The 20,354-nt window shown below is 49.2% G+C and overlaps 1 protein-coding gene across 1 annotated transcript; it reads right to left on the reverse strand.

Annotated features, from left to right (window-relative positions):
• Positions 1-297: 297 nt before the first annotated feature.
• TRAFD1 (TRAF-type zinc finger domain containing 1) lies at positions 298-20,322 on the reverse strand. The gene is given in 13 exon segments (XM_074297302.1): positions 298-1,186; positions 1,409-1,481; positions 1,646-1,979; positions 2,473-2,608; positions 2,961-3,212; positions 4,115-4,185; positions 4,742-4,867; positions 4,870-4,977; positions 5,286-5,751; positions 7,107-7,160; positions 7,252-7,387; positions 19,130-19,190; positions 20,161-20,322. Coding segments are annotated over 12 exon segments (1,851 nt in total). The 5' UTR covers positions 19,174-19,190; positions 20,161-20,322; the 3' UTR covers positions 298-1,135.
• Between the last annotated feature and the right edge of the window lie 32 nt (positions 20,323-20,354).

Raw genomic sequence — 20,354 nt, forward strand, 5'->3', positions numbered from 1 at the left:
GGGCACTCGGGGCCCCAGGTGGGCCTCCTCATAGCCCACCCCAGCAGGGTCCTGCTGCAGTTAGGGGCAGAACCAACCCCCCCCCCTCCCAACACTGCAATGCTGTGGGGCAGGTTACCCCATGTCACGGCCGAGGTAATTGGGCTTGAGCCACTGCTCAGGTCCACAGAGTACATGTTAAGCATGGGAGGCCACATTTGAACTTGGGGGGTCCCGATTTCAAGGCTGGTGCTCTGCCCAGCTGCCCCTCGCCCTCCTTTCTGATTCCACAACACAACAAGGCCGGGAAGCGTCACAGGCTGTACTCCAAGTACAAATTTTATTTCTATTGTCGGGAACTTTAAAAAATGAAAAATAAAAAAACAACAACCAAAACACAAGGGACTCTGAAGCTTTCTCTTCAGAGCCAACTGTAGAACTGCTTGGGGTGGGGGGGGAACCACCCTGCTGGGGGCTACCGAGGGGCTCCCAGTGAGATAGCCCGTGTTCAGACAGAAGCCCCAGCAAGGAGCCGAGGGGGAGATTTCCTAAGTGGTCGCCCCCAAACTCCCTGTGGGGGCGCTGCTCCACAGGAGGCGTCCAGGAGGACACCCCCGGGACCTGCGCTGGGCCTCTGGGGGCTCCGCCTCAAAAACATGGAGGCTGCTGCGGGCCCCACTTGTGGGCTGAGAGCCAACGACCGCATCTGAGGGAAGTCTCGCATTCAGGACGGGAATTTCAGAGCTAGCACGGAGAAGAGGCCGAGGTCGGTCTGCTACAGGAATGCCCCCCAAACACTGACGAGCTCCCCCCGTGAGGCGGGAGGACTTCCCAGTCAGCCTAGCGGGCAGGAGGGGTCGGCCTGGCGCCTCCGCCCATCCACTCGCCCGTGTGAGAAGGGGGAGCCTCTCACAGCCCGGCTTCTCCGTCTTGGCGAGATGACCTTCCTTATGGCCCACGGGCAGAGGCGGAACGCCGAGGGGCCTCCCATGGGCTCTGAACAATCCTCCCCACTGACCACTTCACAATGTAAAAAGTTAGAAAATGGCTGCCTAGAAAAATTAAAATCCATACGAGAGCCGGCATCTCGCACCAGGGCAGGGGCCGCTGGGCACGGAAGGAGGTGAACGCCAAGCTGAGGCCTCCGGCCCCGGGGCTATTCCTCTTCTTCCTCGGCGTCCCCGGCAGCTGGTTTGGGAGATTTTGTCTGCGGAGACACAGGCCGCTTTTAGCTACGGAGCGGCCCCTGCCCTGCGCCCGTCCCAATTCCCTTGTACCCACAGGACGTCTCCTCTGGAACAATGGCAGTCCATAGAGGGCACCGGACCCCACCCCCCAACTGAGCCCATGCAATCTCTTGGTTGGGGGGAAGGGGGAGCCGGCCTTGCTTGGCCATGGTGGCAGGTACCCGGTGGCAGGCCCAAGTTACCTTTGTGGTCCTGTTTCGGAAGTTGGCAGCAGTGGGGGTGATCCGAGAGCTCCTTCCAACCTCGTTTCTCACACTAAAAGGCCAAGAAAAAAGAAACTGGGAACTGGCTCCCTGAGGACCACAGGGAAGGGCTCTGAACACCAATGGGCAGAAAGTGCCACTGAGGCAGACTCGGGAGCCTGGTCCTGAGAGAAAGTGCGGTCCCAGGACCCCCACCTGGCAGCATCTCTGACTCACCTCAATCCGTGTCTCACTGGAGGTATCCGGGGGAAGCTGGGCACGTAATTCTCGGGGTACAGGCCTCGAGCGGGCCGAATGGCGGAGATGGGCCCCGTGGCCGGGCTGTGGTTCTTGCGACTCTGCGCTCTGGGTTCCAGGCTCTCCAAGTTGCTGGCCTTCAGCACGCGGGGAGAGCTCGGCAGGAGCCCGGGCCGAGGGTCCAACGCTCCTTTGGACAGTCTGTTTCGGGCAAGCCCTATGCTGCTGGCGGGCCTGCTGGGGGGCAGGGGGTAGGTTGCTTTGACAGCTGCTTCCTGCCGTATGTCATCCAGGTAGCAAGAAGACAAGTCTCCTGAAAAGGGAGGGGAGAGAGCAGCAGTGAGCGGGCCAGCTCCGCCGAGAACCGGAGCCAGAAACTGCAAGGGAAGGAGACTGGGGGGAGGGGGAGGAACTCCCGGGGAAATGCAGGGCATACAAACACAAAAGACACAAGTTCTTCATCTCAGCCGAGCTAGGTGGTCAGTGGGGCCGCTGTGCCCAGGGCCCTCGCTCACAGCCGTCCACAAAGCCGAGCCAGCTCTCGCCTACTAACACTAGGGCACAGCGGCACCCAACACCAGGCCACGGGTCTTCCTCAAATGCATTTCTAAAGTCGTTTTACCTCCTTGTTTATGTATTACTCTGAAATCATTAAAAATGGATCGATTTTCCCGAGTCCAGGCACCGCAGGCACGACCCCCCCCAAGCTAAGCCGCAAGGTGCCAGGGGCTGCGCATGAGGTGTACAAGGGGCCGGCGGCCTTCACGTGGGGAGGGCGGGCCGAGCTCGAGGCCTCAGGCCGATACCTTGGTGTCGGACCCGCCGCCTGGGCAGCTCGGGCGACGTCTCCGGCTGCAAGTTGTCTTGTTTAGGAAGAGGTTTGCAGGCGGGAAGCAACCATTCCACAGGCACCGCACTACCTGGGCGGAGGTCACACTGGTCCTGAGAAGAGAAACCCCGAGTTCTTTTTAACCAGAACTCTCCTGTGCTGGATTTGAAGCTGGCCCAAGTTGGCATAAGGAGTCCCCGTCATGGGCACGGGAGGAGTGCCAACCAGCCTGCAAGCCAGGGCCCGGCTCCTCCCGTACAGGAGACTCTGGGCAGACTGAGCTCACCATGCTGGTCCCTGGGGAAGGTTCGGGGAGGGGGGCCGGCCCCATGGAACCAAGGCTTTCTCACAGCTGGCCGATGGGGGCGCCCAGTGAGCGTCGTCCCGTGGCGTCGGCTCACGGAGGCAGGAAAAAGGGCTGGCCTCTCGGCAGGGAGCTCACCGACACCCTTCAGAGCGTCCTACCTGGTGGTGGAAAAGCACTTCCTCTTCTAGCTGGACGCCGCAGAATTCACAGGGAATGATGACGCTGCTCTCCCCAGACGGCGCGGCCGACAGATCCAGCAGGGAGCGGAGCCTGCCGCTGCTGGCCCGCGTGGCCGGCAGGTCCAAGATCCTCTGAAGCTGCTCCTCGCGGTCCCCGCGGTCCTGGGACAGGCTCGGGGAGGAGCTTCTCTTACTGAACGACGCCAGGGCACTCGCGGGATTGCAGCCCGTCTGCCATTCAGAGATTGACGGTCAGGCACTCCAGAGAAGGCGAGGGGCCCGCTCCCGCCAAGGTTTCTTTTTGGGTGCGGGTGCAATGGATGGCAGGGGGAGGCTGAATCCCTGACATCTGCCCCAGCCACCTACTTCCTTCTTAAACCAGTTGCCCCCCTGGCTGCTGACCTCTCCCCCATGGCCAGGCTGGCACAGCCCCATCCCCAGCTCTGTCTCCAAGCCCCCTTCCCCTCCTGACCGTCTCAACTTCCTCAGCTTCGCTCTAGAGAGCATTCCCACATCCCCACAGGAGCCCATTGGCTGCCCGGAGCTTCGCTCCCCAGTGAACATGGGGTCTTCCTCCCCTAAATCCATTCCAGTTCTTCCAAACTCGGTCCTCTCCCAGAATCCTTATTTCTCTCAGACATGCATCCCTTCTCCTTCCCAGAACCACCTCAAGTCCCCTTTACCAGAAGCCCTTCCTCCACCAAATACTAGTGTGCTCCCCTTTCCCAATTACCTTCCACCTTCAACTTGTACTGAGTATTGACACAGGTAAACAGCCATCCCCCTGCCTCCTCTCCCTCTTAAGGGCAAGACTCGCTCCCAGTTTGTCCTTGAACCACTTCTCTAGCCCCCGGCCTCCAGGAGGGCCCAATTCCCCACTCCTGGGTCCCCTCTCAGGAATGACCTCATTGCTCAGGCCCTCCCCAACACCCTGTGTGAGTCTTCCCTACCCTGCCCCTTGGGAAGAAGCTCCTCACCAGGGCAAAGCTGCAGCATATGTAATGCTCTTGTAAGCCCAGGCGCCACCCCCGGACAGCTAGGGTGCTCCTGGGCCCACACCCAGCCCCCTCCCCCCTCCCCGGGCACAGCCCAGCCCTGTAGCACTTTCCACGCCTGAAGATCTCTCTACCCACCTGGTGGAGAATCAGGTCCTCCTCGGGATAAAGCTCTTCACAAAATTCACAAGGCAGCATGGTCTCCTCGTCTGCAACAAGGTGACAGGATCAGAGGCAGGCCCCGGCCGACCATGCTCTCCCTCAGCCCGCCGGACCAGGGCTCTGCCCTCCCCCTGCCCCACAAGGGCCCACTGTCACCAGCTTTTCTAGGCCCACACTCCCTTAATCCCCCCTGCCCCCAGCCAGGCCTCCTGCAATGAGCGAATGGGATGATGTCTCCTCCCAAGGCCTCCGGGGGCTTACTGAATTAAGGTAATCAGAAAGCCCCCCCCACACACACGCATGTGTGAGAGGTTTCTTTTCATAATGCTAAGAATGATTCTTTTTCTGGACTATAGATAATATAAAGGCTGTCAGAACAATGGCAAGAGGCACACTTCCTTCCAAGTCCAGCATCACAACCCACCCTGTAACTGTCACCCACCTTCTCCATCCAACCCCTGAGAAAGGAGGAGATGGGAAGACCTAAGCCTCAGCCCTGGCCCCGGCCCTCCCTTCACTGTAGGAAATGCTCTTTCACAATGTGTTCCGTGGCTGCCGTTACCCAGAAGCAGGTCTGTCAAAGCTCTGTTTTTTCACACTTACTCTTTGACTCTTTGAGAGCCTCTGTGGCGAGGAAAGGCTCAGTGTCCTGGGCCTGGCGAAGGTCTTCCGCGCACACGGCTCTCCAGAAGTCCTCAAGGTGGGCGGCCGTGCTGCTTGGGGCCCCGCCTCGCTCTGCAGGCTCAGGGCCAGCATGTAGTCCAAATGGGCATCTTCGCTGCCAGATGCTGGGGGGGATGGCTGGCTTTTCCTCCCCGCGAGCCTCTCCTGCTTCTCTGCTGGAGCAAAAACCCAGCAGCCAGAGACATGTTAAGAGCAGGTAGGCACTCTGGGGGTCAGCCTGTGACCACCTCACATTGCACATCAATGCAGAACTGCTACCGTATCTGCTAGAGACATTGCACAGGAGAGAAGGAGAAGGAAGTCCAGAAGCCCCAAGCACCAGACCTCCTCAGGAAACACTCAAAGCCTCCCTTCCTTACAGAGCCTCGGCCCTGCTGCAACACCAGGAGCAGGGGCCGGAGCCTCTGGCCCTGTCCACCACACCCTCCTCTGCTTGCCTCACCCAGTGCCCAAGATGGCTCACCTCGATTCTGTTCCGGCTGCAGGGCTGAACCAGGCCCTCGATTGGGAGTTCTTGCTAGCTGGTCTGCTAGGAGGCGGCTGTAAAAGGGATCCTCCAGGGACCTCGAGAGCCTCTGCAGGGATCTGGAGGGATGGTCAGGTCCCAGCATATTCTGAACAGTCTGTGCAATGAACCAAGCTCCATCCTCCTCCTCTTCTTCCTCCTCCTCCTCCTCCTCTTCCTCCTCTTCCTCCTCCTCACTCTCATAGCCGTGGGCAGGCTTGGCTCTCGCCTCTCTCTTTCCCTCTCCCTCTTTCCCACACACTTCAGGGTGAGCCTTGAGATCTTTCACCATGATGTTTCGGCCGCACTTGCTGCATAATTCGGTGCGGGCCCCGCAGTAATCCTCGTGTTCCTTCAGTTTGAGGAAGGCAAGTTCCAGCTCACAGTGCTGGCAGACAGCAAGCCTCAAGGGGCACTCCAGGGTCTGCAAGACAAGAGGGGCGGCCTCAGTGGCCCCAGTCACCTCCGTGGGGGAGTGAGCAGCACAGACAGCAGTGGGCAACGACGAGGCGCTCGGCCTCTCCCCCCATCTGGCCCAGCTCTTTCGGAAGCCCAGGCTCGCCCTGCTAAGGAGCTTTGGGGGCTCCCACTCAGCTGCCCCTACCACAAGTGCCTGGCCACCCACCCAACTCTCTCAGCTTTCCCCCAACAGATCCTGCTTTGGCTGGGCTTGGGAACTTGGGAGACTGCGGACCAGAAAAACATTTCAGAAATTCAGATGTAGTGCACAGCACTACAAACAGAAACGAACTGAATTTTATGCCTCAACAGAAATATCATTAAAGATATTACAAAGTACAAAGGTATAAAGGCCGCTTGATGAGAATGCACCCATTTTTGCCTCTGAAGCTTAAGGTTCTAATTTTAATGCAGCCGTAATGCTGAGAGAGAACCAAGGAATGCTCCAAATTCACAAGCTTTCCACACCTTTAGCAGTGAAATAATAATGCTAGTGAGGGAACTGAGAAGATAACTGGAGTGCACTGATTCCATCTTGTAACTCCCTTCCGGAACTAGCTCAGTTCCCTTTCTATTCTATTATGGATCTGCTCCCGCTTCTGTCTTCCGACACCACTAGTGCACTGTTTGAGCCCAGCCCTGTGTGGCCGGGAAGCGGGACCACCTCTCCCTGCCTCCCAGAGACTCTTAACCAAGGACCGAGGTTGGCGATGAGCAGAAAGCCAATCAGATACCAAGATCCATGTGAGGACTTTTCTCAATCCTTGTGTCTTCAAAACCGGCCCTGTACTGGTTAATCAGTTATTATTTCCACGTTCTTTTGATTGTTTACAGACACTTGGGGGAAAGGGGACACCACTATTTTATTCCAGAGAATCGCACCTTTTTGCTCTCCCCTTCCCAACTTAGAAAGTCCCTAGTTTTTCTCCAACTTCAAACAGTGAATCAGGGCCAGAGTTGAGGGGAATGGTCCTGATTTGATAGATATAAATATATGCTCAGAAGCTGAAACCAATGTTTCCTCAGTCGTTTCATCTTTCACCATTTCCACCAGTCACTGAATAGTATTCTCACTCACAGAAAGTTCTGTAAGCGAGTAAAAAACAGGTGGTTCAGAAGGAAGTTTCAGAAGGAAGTTGAGATACCAGGCAGGCCTCGTGTACATGGTCAGACACGCTCAGCGACAGCGCCGTGGAGCTCTGAAGGCAGATGCCCAAGAGCCCGGCCATCTGAACCAATGTGAACAGAGAAGGCTGCGGGTGCGGTTGTGACCAAGCCAGACCCAAACTCCAAGTCCCCGAGAAGGGTAAGGGCACCAACCTCGTGATTCGCCAACTGCCGTCTTTCCATCTTCATGTTGCACTTACAGGTCACCTAGAGAGGGAGGGGAGAAGGATGGAGTCTGTTTTCTGAAGCTAACCTCACCGCACTGCTGGGCTGTCAACAAGACGGGGGATGGCGCTACCTGGCTGTGCTCCAGCTCCATGTGGGCCTTCATTTCCGATTTGGGGACCGGCTCCTTGCAGACATGGCACACGCCAATGTTTCGTCGGCAGTGAATTTCATGAATAGTAAAGTTGGGCATGGGAATTTCTCTTTTGCTACAGAAATAAGCAAAACAAAAGCATATTTATTTTCCAACAGCTGCATCCCTTTCCCCCATTTCCAACTGCAACATCAAACTGTGAGCTCCCAGCCTGTTCCTAGAGCCCTTCAGATCGGGTCTCAGGGTGGGCATGGCCTGCTGCCCTTTTCCCTTGTTTCTCCTTTACTCTCCTCATCTCCCACACTTTGGAAAATGAAACCAAGTTGAGTTAATCAAGTATCACTCTATGGATAAGTAATCTGGAGTATAGTAACATAGAGCTGGCTAACTGAAGAGAACACCCAAGGAAAAAAAAACTTGAAGGGGCTGAGTTCAGAAATCTAAATTCCAAGAAAGCTCCAGTGAAACCTGCGGGACAAAACAGCTGCTGGAGGTCAGCAGTGGCCACCTTCCTCTCCCCACGCTGAGTCTGGGTCTCACCATGTAATCAAGGCTTCCTGATTAATGGATTCTCCAAAGTACAAGTGCAAGCTTTTTACTGACAACTAGAAACTTTTCCTGTCTCCAACCAGAAAAAGCCAAGTTATAACTGAAGTAATTTCACCTCATACCTGGCGATGTGGCAAAATGAAGCGACCGTGGGATTCTGGAATACCGAGCAATTATGCCAAGAAATGACCCTCCGCGCCAAACCCTGCCACCCAGAGAGGACATGGGGACAGGAAGTCAAGAAGAGTCCGTGCTCTCTAAATGCTGGCTGCTATTAACAAAATGCCACCACACTTTCATGGCAGCACCAAAGAATTGGAAATTCGTAGGTGCCCCTCAGTCGGGGCTTTGCTAAACCAAGACCAGGGAACGGCACGGCTCCAACGAGCAAGCATTCTAGGAAGCCCAGTGAGCAAGGGCAACAGGGACTGAGCCACCAGCACCAGCCCTGGCCACCTGGATTCTGGGGTCTGTCTCTGTCTCTGTGTCCCCGCTCCCCAAACATAAAAAGAACAATGCTCCTTGACTGGCTAGCTGCCAATGCTATCAGCTGCGGTGAAGGGTCAGACAAAATCTAGGTTTTGGGGGGATTTTGCTTTCACTGTTTTTCACTATCAAGAGGAGAGGCCTGAATTCACAAACAAGTATGGTGTGAAAACAAATTTAAAAAAAAAGAAAATGCAGATTCCTTTCATGGAACACAAGGAAAGAACATGTGAGCCTAAAGAGCCTTTCCTTACCATTAGTACCCAGCCCAGAATGAGGAAGACCTAAGTACAAATCCAGGCAGGTCCTAGCACGCCCTTTAACCCATCTGCTACTCTGTGAAATGAAGAGCACCTCCATGCCAAGATGCTGTGAGCATCCAACAGTAAGACTTGCACAGTGCTCAGCCCGGTGCCGGCCCCCGGGAAGTGTCTTTTCAGTGCTTGTATCACACTCATTCCTACAATGTTGCCCAATGCCCCGTCCTCCCCAAGGCGGTTGGCTGGCATCCTTCATTCTCGACCAAACAACATCTCTATGTTAGTTGGCGACATCTCCTGACTCCGGCGTAAGCCGGATCTGAGGGAGGCCGAGCTGCGTGGAATTGTCGGAGAGGACTCCTGGGGGTGACTTGAGATGCAGGATGACCCCGGTATCTGCAATGTCCAGCCAAGCTCCACAGCACCCACTTGGGAAGTTGGGGTAGACCCGCCCCGATTCACTATAGGACTGGAGGTCCCTTGGTTGCCCCACCACCTGATATAGCCAACTGCCGATAACGGTACGCCAGGATGTGGCCACTGTGTGGCTCCTTGGAGCCGCGGGGAAGGAGGACACCCAAGGTGGAAAAGCGGCCCTTTACAGAGCTCAGCAGCCTTCACAACAGAGGTACTGGTCCTCCCTGAACACATCACTTTACTTAGGTCTCCCTCTCACCGCCAACAAGCATTCTCAAGTCAGTTCTGCCTCCTCACCGTTACAGTTACTTTCCTCCCATGAAAGGCCATCTTTGTAGTGGCAAGGAGCTGGGAATTGAGTGGATGGTCTATGAATTGTTCTGGGAATTGAGTCATGGTCTATGAATGTTAAAGAGTATTACTGTGTGGTAAGAAATGATCAGGAGGCTGATTTCAGAGAGACTGACACGAACTGATCCTGAGTGAAATGAGCAGAACCAGGAGATCATTATACACTTCAACAACAATACTATATGAGGATCAACTCTGACGGACGTGGCTCTTTTCTACAAAGAGGTGATTCAGGCCAGTTCCAACAGACTTGTTAGAGACAGCCATCTGCATCTAGAAGGAAGACTGCACGGGAACTGAGTGTGGATCACAAACTAGTATTTTTCACCTTTTTTGGGTGTTTGTTTTCTCATATTTTTCCCTTTTGATCTGATTTTTCTTGTGCAGCATGATAAATGTGGAAATATGTTTAGAAGAATTGCACATGTTTAATACATATTGGATTATTTGTTGTATGAGGGAGAAGGGAAGTAGAAAAAGAATTGCAAAGGGCTTTACATAGCTAATCTAATGCAACCCCACAGGATCTGATTTCAGCTCATTCCAAATCCTGTGCTGCGCCTATGTTGTCGTTCAATCATTTCAGTCTTATCTGACTCTCCTTGACCCCATTTGGGTTTTCTTGGCAAAGATGCTGGAATGGTTTGCCATTTCTTCTCCAGCTCATTTTACAGATGAGAAAACTGAGGCCCACAGGGTCAAGTGACTAGTTCAGGGTCACAGAGCTAGCAAGTGCCTGGGGAAGGTGAGTTTCCTGATTCCAAACCCAGTGCTCTATCCACTGTGCCACCATTAAAAATCTCCTAAAATCACCTTGAAAATATGCAGCACCACCCCCTATCCACCAAAAGACCAAGGAAAGGATGAAATGAGTGCTTTCCAATAAATTGTTTTCTTCCCAAAAAGCTCTACACTCACAAACATAAAAATTTTTAAATAGGTGCTTCCCCCTGCCCTCTCAGTTTGGCGCCTAAGAAGTTATCCAAACAAAATTCCCACAATGTACCTCGCCTCTATGCTGCCTGTGATAGACAGAACTCCTACCATAGGGAAGGGAGGGAGGGAGAAAAGGGGAAAGAATGGTGAGGAGGGGAAGGCGCAGGAGTCCTGCTTGTGAAACTTTCTGGCCCCCTCCAAAATTTACTGAACCACAAACTTCACATCTCTCTGTACTTATCCCTCAATGAACTCTGAAGGTGCAGGCTGATTCGAATTCCATCTGGTCCAGTCCTACTTCCTACACTTCCTAGCTGTGTGACCCTGGGCAAGTCACTTAACCCCAGCCTCAGAAAAAAAATAAAATAATATATTCTGGAAACTATATTTCAATATCATTGGTTTCCTTTGAAGCCCTATGTATTTTATGCATTTAACATCATTCTAAGAAAGGATTCCTAAAATTCCCTCATGCCCAAGGCGACCAGAATACAAAAAAGGCAAAGTCCAATTCTTAAAGGTTCCTTCCAGTCTAAATGATCTCCAAGCTAATTCTGTTTTTTGGTCTTCTGGTTTTGCCCAGTCAAGAGTTAATCACAAACCAATAACATCAAGCCTGACTGCCAAGAAGTCTGGACCAGGTTTGGTTTTTCCAAGTCTGGCCCTGCCCAAAAGTAGAACACACCCAACTCATATAACAAAGAACCAATTCAATTCAATTAACATTAATTGAGCTTCTATTAGACTGAAGGAAAGAAAAGATTAGAACAGAAATTACCAAACTTTTGACCTCAGGATCCCTTTAAAAACAAACAAAAGACTCTAAAAAGCTTAATTATTTACAATATTAGAAATCAAAACATTTCCTAAAATTTACCAATTCATTTAAAAACAATGAAAATAATAACACATACAAAATTTTTCAAACAAAAATGCATTATTTTGCAAATCTCTAAAGAGATTTTAACAGAAGGCAGGAGAAATTCTTATAAATGGTTCTGGATTCAATTTGTTGTGATCCGTGTGTTGTTTTGGTTGAAGTATATGGAAATAATCTGGCCTCACAGAGATGATGTAGTTGGAAAAGGGAGGAGTACCTCAACAGGGAAATTACATTTTAGCATTATGAAAATAGCTTTACCTCAAAGACCTAAAAGGATCAAGAAACCCCATGAGTTCTAGGATCACATTTTGAGAATGACTGAATTAAGACAATCTCAGCCCTCCAGTAGAGCATATTTTAGTAGGAGAGAAAAGACAGGAATACAGCTAACTGAGGTACACAGTAAAGTGTAAAGTAAAATGAAAATAACAGGTCTGCATGGGAAACTTACAATTTATAAAACATTTACCATCACTTTGTTCATCTGATGCTAACCAAGGTAGAGAAGGGGCTGGCCCCTCAATGATCAAGTGCTGGCTCTGACTCCAGCTATCAGGCCACAGGTAAGCCAGAGAAATTTCTGAACTGACAAATAACGCAGAGGCAGATTCCTGACCAACTCTCCACAACCTCCCAGATGAGGTTGATTCAACCTTGGTTGGAGGAGCTCCAAGGAGACCATGTAGGGACAATTTCATTACTGGACAGTTTGAAGCCTCGGTTTCTCTCTACCCATCTCTTCTAAGGAGACTATCAGCAGCCCTTCAAAATAGTTCTTTTCTTCTTCTCCAGGCTAAACATCCAACTTGTTCCTTCAAATAATATTATCAGCTCTTGACCATTTTGGACTCCTTCCTTTGGACCTTTAGGTTTATGGATGTCCTTTCTAAAATATACCCAGAAGTCAAGACAACATCCCAATATAACAGGGCTATGACAGTTTGACTCTTGGACACTATACAGGTTTTTTAAAAGATAGTTACAATCTATCACCACTGACTCCTACACTGAGCTGGCCACTCTCTAAAAGTAACCACCAGAGTCTGAGTGACTGGGCTTTGGTCAAAGGAGAACAATAATGTACCTACCTCCAAACTGCATATCCTTTGATCCAGCAGTGCTATTAGGCTTATATCCCAAAGAAACTAAGGAAGGGAAAGGGTCCTGTATGTACAAAAATGTTTGTGGCAGCCCTCTTTGGAGTGGCCAGAAACTGGAAACTGAGTGGATGCCCATCGGTTGGAGAAAGGCTGAATAGAGTGTGGTACATGAATGTTATAAATATTATTGTTGTGTAAGAAATGACCAGCAGGAGGATTTCAGAGAGGCCTGGAGAGACTGACATGAACTGATGCTAGGAGATTATATACTTATATATCAAATCAGTTCCATCTGTTCAATAATGAATAGAACCAGCTACACCCAGCAAAAGAACTCTGGGAAATGAGTATGAACCACTTCATAGCATTTCCAATCCCTCTGTTTTTGCCTGCATGAATTTTTGATTTCCTTCACAGGTTAATTACTTCAAAGTTTGATTCTTCTTGTGCAGCAAAATAACTGTATGGACATGTATACATATATTGTATTTAACATATACTTTAACATACTTAACATGTTTTAGTCTACCTGCCATCTGGGGGAGGGGGTGATGGGAAAGGGGAAAAGTTGGAATGAAAGGTTTTGCAATTGTCAATGCTGAAAAATCACCCCTGCATATATCTTATAAATAAAAAGCTATAATAATAATGTATCTACCTCCACACACTGTTATGTGGATCAAATTAGACAATGAAGGTAACACTTTGAAAAAAACAAGGCACGTTAACTGCCTCTCAAACAATACCATTTGGTCTTATAACATACTTCTATAAAGGAATCTCTCAACTCCCAAAGGTTCCAGTTATTACCAGAGCATGGGAGATTCTCTCCTAAGCATCATCTTGCTGGAAATCCTCCTACATACTCCCTGGCATCTTAAGCTCATTTCCCCAAGGGCAAATTGCCTGGCAAAGATTTTATTGTAATAGGATGATAACTGACCTGGATAAAGAAGACAAAAGAGGATCCAATTATCTAATTGACTTCTCCAGGCCTTGAATTTCAAAAAACTGAAGGAACTTTTAACAAACTGCTTTAGGTTCTATAAGAAAGGATCAGCAGAATGATTTCAGGAAGGCCTGGAGACATTTACATAAACTGATGGTAACTTTAAGTGAGCAGAACCAAGAGAACATTACACAGTAACAAGATTATGTGATGATCAACTCTGATGGATGTGGCTCTTTTCAAGCATGAGGTGATTCAGGCCAATTCTGATGGTCTTGTGCTGGACAGAGGCATCAGCATTTAGAGAAGAGACTGTGGGGGACTGAGTATAGATCACAACATAGTATTTACACTTTTTTTATTGTTTGTTGTTTCTTTTTTTTTTTCTTTTTCATCTGATTTTTCTTGGGCAACATTAAAAATGTGAAAATATGTATAGAAATATTGCACATGCTATCTAAAGGGAGAGGGGAGGTGGGACGGGCAAGAGAAAAATTGGAACACAAGTTTTTGTGTTTTTGTAAGAGTGAATGTTGAAAACTATCTTTGCATGTATTTTGAAAAATAAAAAGCTATTATACTGATTTAGTTAAGATTTAGAAATAAGGGGCAGCTAGGTAGAACAGTGGATAGAGCACCAGCCCTGAAATCCAGAGGAGCTGAGTTCAAATTTGTCCTTAGACACTTAACACTTCCTAGCTGTGTGACCCTGGGCAAGTCACTTAACCCCAATCGCCTCAGGAAAAAAAAAAATTAGAAAAAAATAATTTTAATTTTAATTTTTAAAAAATTAATTTTACAAGCTTTTTATTATCACTTCCTCCCACTTGGTCCTCCCAAAACAAACAATAATAAAACCTTTCTTTCTCAGAAATAAATAATTTGGGCAAAACACATTCCCATATTGGTCACTCCCACATCCATGCTCAGTAATGTGCCTACATTTTAATTTTTATCAGTTCTATGGCAGAAAGTTATTTAAGTAGTGTCTCACTCTTGGTTCTGAAGTTGTTTTTCTCCATACTTTGCTAATCACTGAATCATTATCATTACCTGTTCTGGTACTTTTCACTTCACACTGCATCACTTCCTAAAAGTTTACTCTGCAAGTAAGTGTCCATTTCATCATATTATGGCACAACAATATTCTACTACATTCGTAACCAAAATTTGTTCACCATTTTGTCTACTGGCATACTGTCCCTTAGTTTTCCCATTTTTGGCCCCACAGAGAATCTAAATATTTCTGTACCTATAAAAGCCCCTACCTTTCTTTGATCTCTCTGGAATGTAGGTATAGAAGTATTAGAGCTAAGTCAAAGGGCATAGATAATTAGTAATTTGGAATGCATACTATCATTTTTTTTTTCTTCTCATCTCTACCAGTCTGAGAAGTATAAAATTGCTTTCATTTTCATTCCCCAAATTAGTGACTTAGTGACCTTTTATATGTTTGTTAGAACCTGTGGATCAATTTACAACTTTACCAATAGTGCAACAGGGAACCTGCTTTCCAACACGTCATTTTCTTGTCATCTTACCAGTTTGATGAGTATCAAGTTGTTTTCATTTTCATTTCTCAAATTATTGCTGACTTAGAATTTTCTTTTCCCCATTTACATGTGTCCCCTCCTATTTCCTTTTAAATTAAACCAACTTTCATATGAAAATCTGGAGGGGGGGGGGGGGGAAAGGGGCTTTCTGATTGATTATATTTTTATCTTATGTACTTTTGTTATGATTTATATCATGTCTTTTAATATTATGTCATAATCCTTTTCTTCCCCAAAGTGTACTCTGTCCCTCCGATTTGTCTTCTAAGATCATTAAAATAAAACAAAAGCATCCACCTTTTTTTCTATGAACCTTAATGGAGCACAACTAGGTGGCTCAGTGGAGAGAACACTGGCCCTAGAGTTAAGAAGACAGTTCATATCCATTCTCAGGCATTGACTAGCTGGATAACTTGAGCAAGTCACTTAACCCTGTGTGCCTCAGTTTCCTCAACTGTAAAATGAGCTGGAGAAGGAAATGGCCAATCACTCCAGAATATCTATGCCCAAAAAATCCCAAATGGGGTCACAAAGAGTTAGACACAACTATGCAACATCACCCGTAGTAAAGAGAGAATTTTGAATTTCCACTTCAAAGTGATGAATGAGATACGATGAGATCTTTCAAGACAGTGTACTTTTGTTGGATTTTATCAATTCACATAAAATTTCTCTGCTGAAAAGCCAACCATCCTTAAGGTATTGGTTGATTTACACATCTCAGGTGAGGAAGTGGAGGACAGAAGATATTCAGAGCACAACAACTGCCTGAACTAGGTAAAATTTTTAAAGGCCTAATCATGAAAAGAATCATATCTTTCTCATCCCCCCAAAATATGCCACTACTAGTTAATAAAATGAGGCAGCACTTGATATATTTATGTGTGTTGATCATGTATATGTACATGCATTGTGTATATGCGGCATCTCTCAGTGCTTCTTCTGTCCTTACAGCCAGAGCCAGGCAGGGCTGCTAAGAGGTAAATGAGAAGAGAACATTGCCTTTCTATGTCTAGACCCAAGTGCACAAACCCGAGAGGATGGGCTGATGGATGAATATGAAACCTCACCTAAGACAGCAATCAACATTTAGACAAAGAGGACAACAGTTCAAGGATCTTCAGTAACTACCCCACTGTTCACCTCCTTTCCACCCTCCAGACCAGAAACAAGCCTGCAAAGGAAGAGCTACAATCTCAGTCCCTGACCCTGTCCAGTTAGGTGCCATCAATCATAATGAACTCCTCTCCTTCCCTGAGGTTGCCCTGACTGGGCCTCTCAGCTTGATTACAGCTCCAATTATGCACAACCAAAAAAAATAATAAAAAAATGATCTTAATCTTTTACAGAATAGGAATAATGGGGAAAACAAGCCAAAGGTTTTGTAGCTTGGACCCAATATTTGTAGGAGGGAGGGTGCTTAGAGTCACATTCCTTGCTTCCTGAGCTATTTCTTTAAATAAATAGCTTTGCTTTAAATCGCCCTGTTTTCATTGGCTCTGCTGTAAGGTAGCAACAGCCCAGCCTTGGTGACTCTGCACAGCTATTTATACATTGCCAGGGGCCTGAAGGCTGCTTCCAGGGGTGGTACTGGTTTCTCACTTGGGAAAAAGTCCTTTCCAAGACTAAATTCATGATAACCTAACTTGATATCAGAGGCAGCATTAATGTTTTCCAATAAAAGAGTCAACAAGTAATCATTAAGTGTTGTTGTTGTGTACTAATACCAGCACACTCAGAAGATACACACTGAAAGCAAGTCAGTCCCTGCACTCCAGGCCCACAATCCACTGAGAGGTATGTCCTCAGGGACCCCCCAGGAAATCACAAAAAAAAAAAAAAAAAAAGCCAGGGAGTAGACGGAAGGCCCACACCTTGGGAACCAGCAAAGGGCCTTGTGTGGGAAGGGACACATAGGGGTTCCAAGAGGCAGAGGTGAGGAGGAGGTGGGGGGCAGGCAAGGCTCTGAATGGGGGAGAGGGCCAAGGCCAGTTCAGCTGGAGGAGCCTGAGGACCCAAACAGACAGGCTAGATGTGGACAGTGAACGGCTTAATGTGCCAAGCAGAGAGGGGGACCCAAGGGGAATCCAGAGACAGACACTCCTTGAGCAAAGAAAGGACCCCGTCCCAATCTAATGTTGTGGGTAATCACTACACATCTCTGGTCCGGAAAAGGGGGGGGGGCGATGTGTGAAGAGAAACTGGAGGCACCAAGACCCAATAGAAAAACCACTGCAACAGCAAGAAGTGGACAGGATTCCAAGGATCTCTTTCAATGAAGACTCGGGATGCACCATTTCATGCCACAGATAGCAAGAGGTAGGAAGAACCACAAGAAAGGATAGGGAGGGAAGGAGAGAAGAATGAAGGCTAGAAGGGAGGGAAATTGACACAATCAATTTTTTCCCCAATTCAATTCAACAAGTTTTGGTCCAGCCCTGCAACTATGCAGCAGGCACAGAGTCAGGAGCTGGAGACACAAATCACTGACTCTCCACTGTCTCCTCACCCAAAGCAGTTTTCAGACAGGAGACAGCCAAAACAGAGGCAGCAGCCCGGGACTGAGCTTTCGAAGTATAAACCTCACCTGGGCAAAAGCAGAGAGAGAGAAAGCAGACAGAGGGAGCCTGCTGCTTGTCTGGAGAAGAGCTTCCAAGCTTCGCTGCTGTGAAAGGAACAAAGCTCATAAAGGAGAGTAATGAAGACTGAAAACCCTCATGGGAGGGAGGAGCAGATAAGAGACAGGCCTTGGAAGACCAGGGGATTTTATCCAAGAGGTAAATGGGAGCCACTCAAGATTTCTGAGCAGATTTCTGAGCAGATTTGAGCATGGTGTGATGTTTAGGTTTGGTCTTAATTCCATTCAAGGAGAAACCAAGGGTTACCAGCAGCTTTTTCTGCACAGCAAATCTGCAGATCCTGATTAAGACAGGCTGGAAAGAGGGGAAAGGTCATGTAGAGCCACAATAAAAGGTAAATATCACACCTTCCGGAGTACCTAAAGCAGACATGGCGGGTCACTTTCATCCTGGCACCTCATATAAACACAGATCCTGAAAAATCTCTAGCAGTTCATGTCAATCACATGGGATTTGGTTTTATGCCGGGAGGGAACAGAAAGAGGGAGGAAGGACTTCCAATGGGAATCCACAGAAAGCCAACCCAAGCTTACATCTCCCATGTAACACTATCCCATGATCACCCTGTAACACGGGTTACTGATATTAAAATTCCAGTCATATTTATGGCTTATCAATCCATTATTGTGACCTTGGAGCCAGAGACCAAACCTCTCTGGATCTCAGTTTTCCTCTATGAGGAAATTGGCCAGTAAGGAAATTTATTTCTCTTGAATACCTGTTTGTAACAGGTTTTGTGTTTGATTTTTCAGTTGTGAGAGAACTAAGTGAAAAGATTCAGACTGAAAAAGAAACAAAACTGGATTTCACCAATAAAAATAAAATAGTGCAGTTCGACTAGATGACCACTAAGGAGCACTCTAGCTCTAGGATCTGTTGTCCACGTTTCCTGAGGTAGAATAGCAGACTGCCAGACCTGGAAAAAGCCTCAGAGCATCTCACCTCATCCACCTCCCCTCCCTCACCGAGAAGGAAACAAAGCCCAAGAGGGGAAGGGCCCCCAACAAATAGCAAGAGCCCCACTCTCTTACCCTGCCCATCCTCAGAAAGGAAATACTCCAATGATCAAGATGAGCACTTGACCCAAATCTGGCCACTTAGAGACTCACCTAAAGCTCTTAGGCCCCAAAGCCCACAGGCTTATGGCCTCATCTTTCAATCCTTCAAAAGCAGCAGCAAATTTCTACGAAAAGCAAATCCCAACAACTAGATCCAACATGCCTGCAGTAACTGACCACGATCAAGCACTGGATTCAGGAGTCTCTGAGGACCAACACCCAAAGGAAGCAGTCCCTGCCCTCAAGGAGCAGGCTACATCTGGTGGTTGGAATGCCAGAGAGACTATTTCACAGAGAACTCAAACAAAGCAAGCCTCACAGAGAGGTCAGAAGAGCTAATACAAGGAAACTCTCAGGGTGTCTCTGAAGAACTCAGGAATCAACTGAGAGACGTGGAGGGCACTGGCACAGAGTGCCCATAGCACAGATGGTGCCATGCCCTGTGAGCAAAGCAGAACTGAGGTAGCCTAAAATTAGAGCCTTCTCCCTCCACATGTTAATGTGCCAACCTGCACCTTGACCCCAACACATCGATGTCCCTTTGGTCCTCTGGGAATACAGGACACCAACCATCACATGATACTGTGGCATGGAAGAGAAAAAGGGTGGGAAGGAGAGGCCTGCGGGGAGGACAAGAGATGCCAGATCACAAGGGTTAACAGCAGAACTGACTTACCAGTTGTCACACAGCTGAGTTTCCTGTTTTATCACTTCAGCCATCCTTAACTTGACAAAGACTGGAGAAAAGAAAAATAAATATGGCACTTTCACTTTCAGTTCTAAGAGGAAACCAACAGATAACTGCTTCAGTAGCCGGCTTCCCCAGACGGCTGGCCCCACGGCAGGCACATCACTGCTCTGAGTGTTTCAGGGATCCTCAACAGGTTGAGTGCTTCCCAAGTTCCCAATACTCTCCCATAAAGGGAACAGGACACAGAGCCCACTAAGGAGAGGACTACAGATTTCGGCCTGAAAGGGCATTTACTTCATACATTTTGCCGGAGCCGGCAAGAGGGCCTGCCCGTCACTCACGGCCTGGGGGGTGAGCTGGAAGCCATCCGCCCCAGGCCAAATGGGGAGTTCTGGGCACTTGGGGCACACCATCATCCTGCCCCGGAAGAGGCTCGTTAGTGCCCTGTCTCCCTTCCCAAAATACCCCCAAGCGCATTATCAGAGCCCGAATCACCCGCACGAGGCCCCGAAAGGTCGGTACCCAAACCCCTCTTTTGCAGGCTACAGAATCGTAAATTTCTTTTGCTTTTTTTTTTTCCTTTGAAGAGCGGGGATTTCACGGGGACCCTCCCCACGCTCGGCGGCCAGACCCTGCCTCGGCTGAGGATTACACTATTTGGATAAATACCAAGGGAGTTAATACCAAGGGCCTGGCTCACTGGAGCAGGCAGGAGAACTGGTCTCGGTCGGGGTCTCCCAGGCAAGCGGAAAACGGCGGCCGCAGGAGCCCCGCCCGCCCGCGTCGAGTCCGGCCCGGGCCGCCCGGCGCCTTCCCAGCCCGCCCCGCCGAGGCGGGCGGCGACGCTCGGCCCGAGGCCTGAGAGGAGGGACCGCACTCGGGCGGAACCTCGAAGCCCGCGGCCTCCGGCCCGGAGGACCCCTCAGGCAGGACCCGCCCCCTCCCCCAGCCCCCGTTATCCCGGGGCTCGAGAGCCCCTCCCCACCCCTCGAGGGTCCACGGCCGTTCCGGCCCACCTGGGAAAGAGGAAGAAAAGGACCCGTCACCGGCGGCGGCAACGGCGAGGGCAGCGGCAGCGGCAGCAGCTGTAGCAGCGGGGGCAGAGGCAGCCACAGCAACAACAGTCCAGCTCAGCCCCCGCACTTAACAACCGCCCTAGAACCGCCGCTGCTTCCGGCCACTGCAAGCAGCCGCGCCCCTATTGGTTCCT

Source organism: Sminthopsis crassicaudata, chromosome 1, assembly GCF_048593235.1.
Source record: "Sminthopsis crassicaudata isolate SCR6 chromosome 1, ASM4859323v1, whole genome shotgun sequence".
Taxonomy (NCBI): Eukaryota; Metazoa; Chordata; class Mammalia; order Dasyuromorphia; family Dasyuridae; genus Sminthopsis; species Sminthopsis crassicaudata.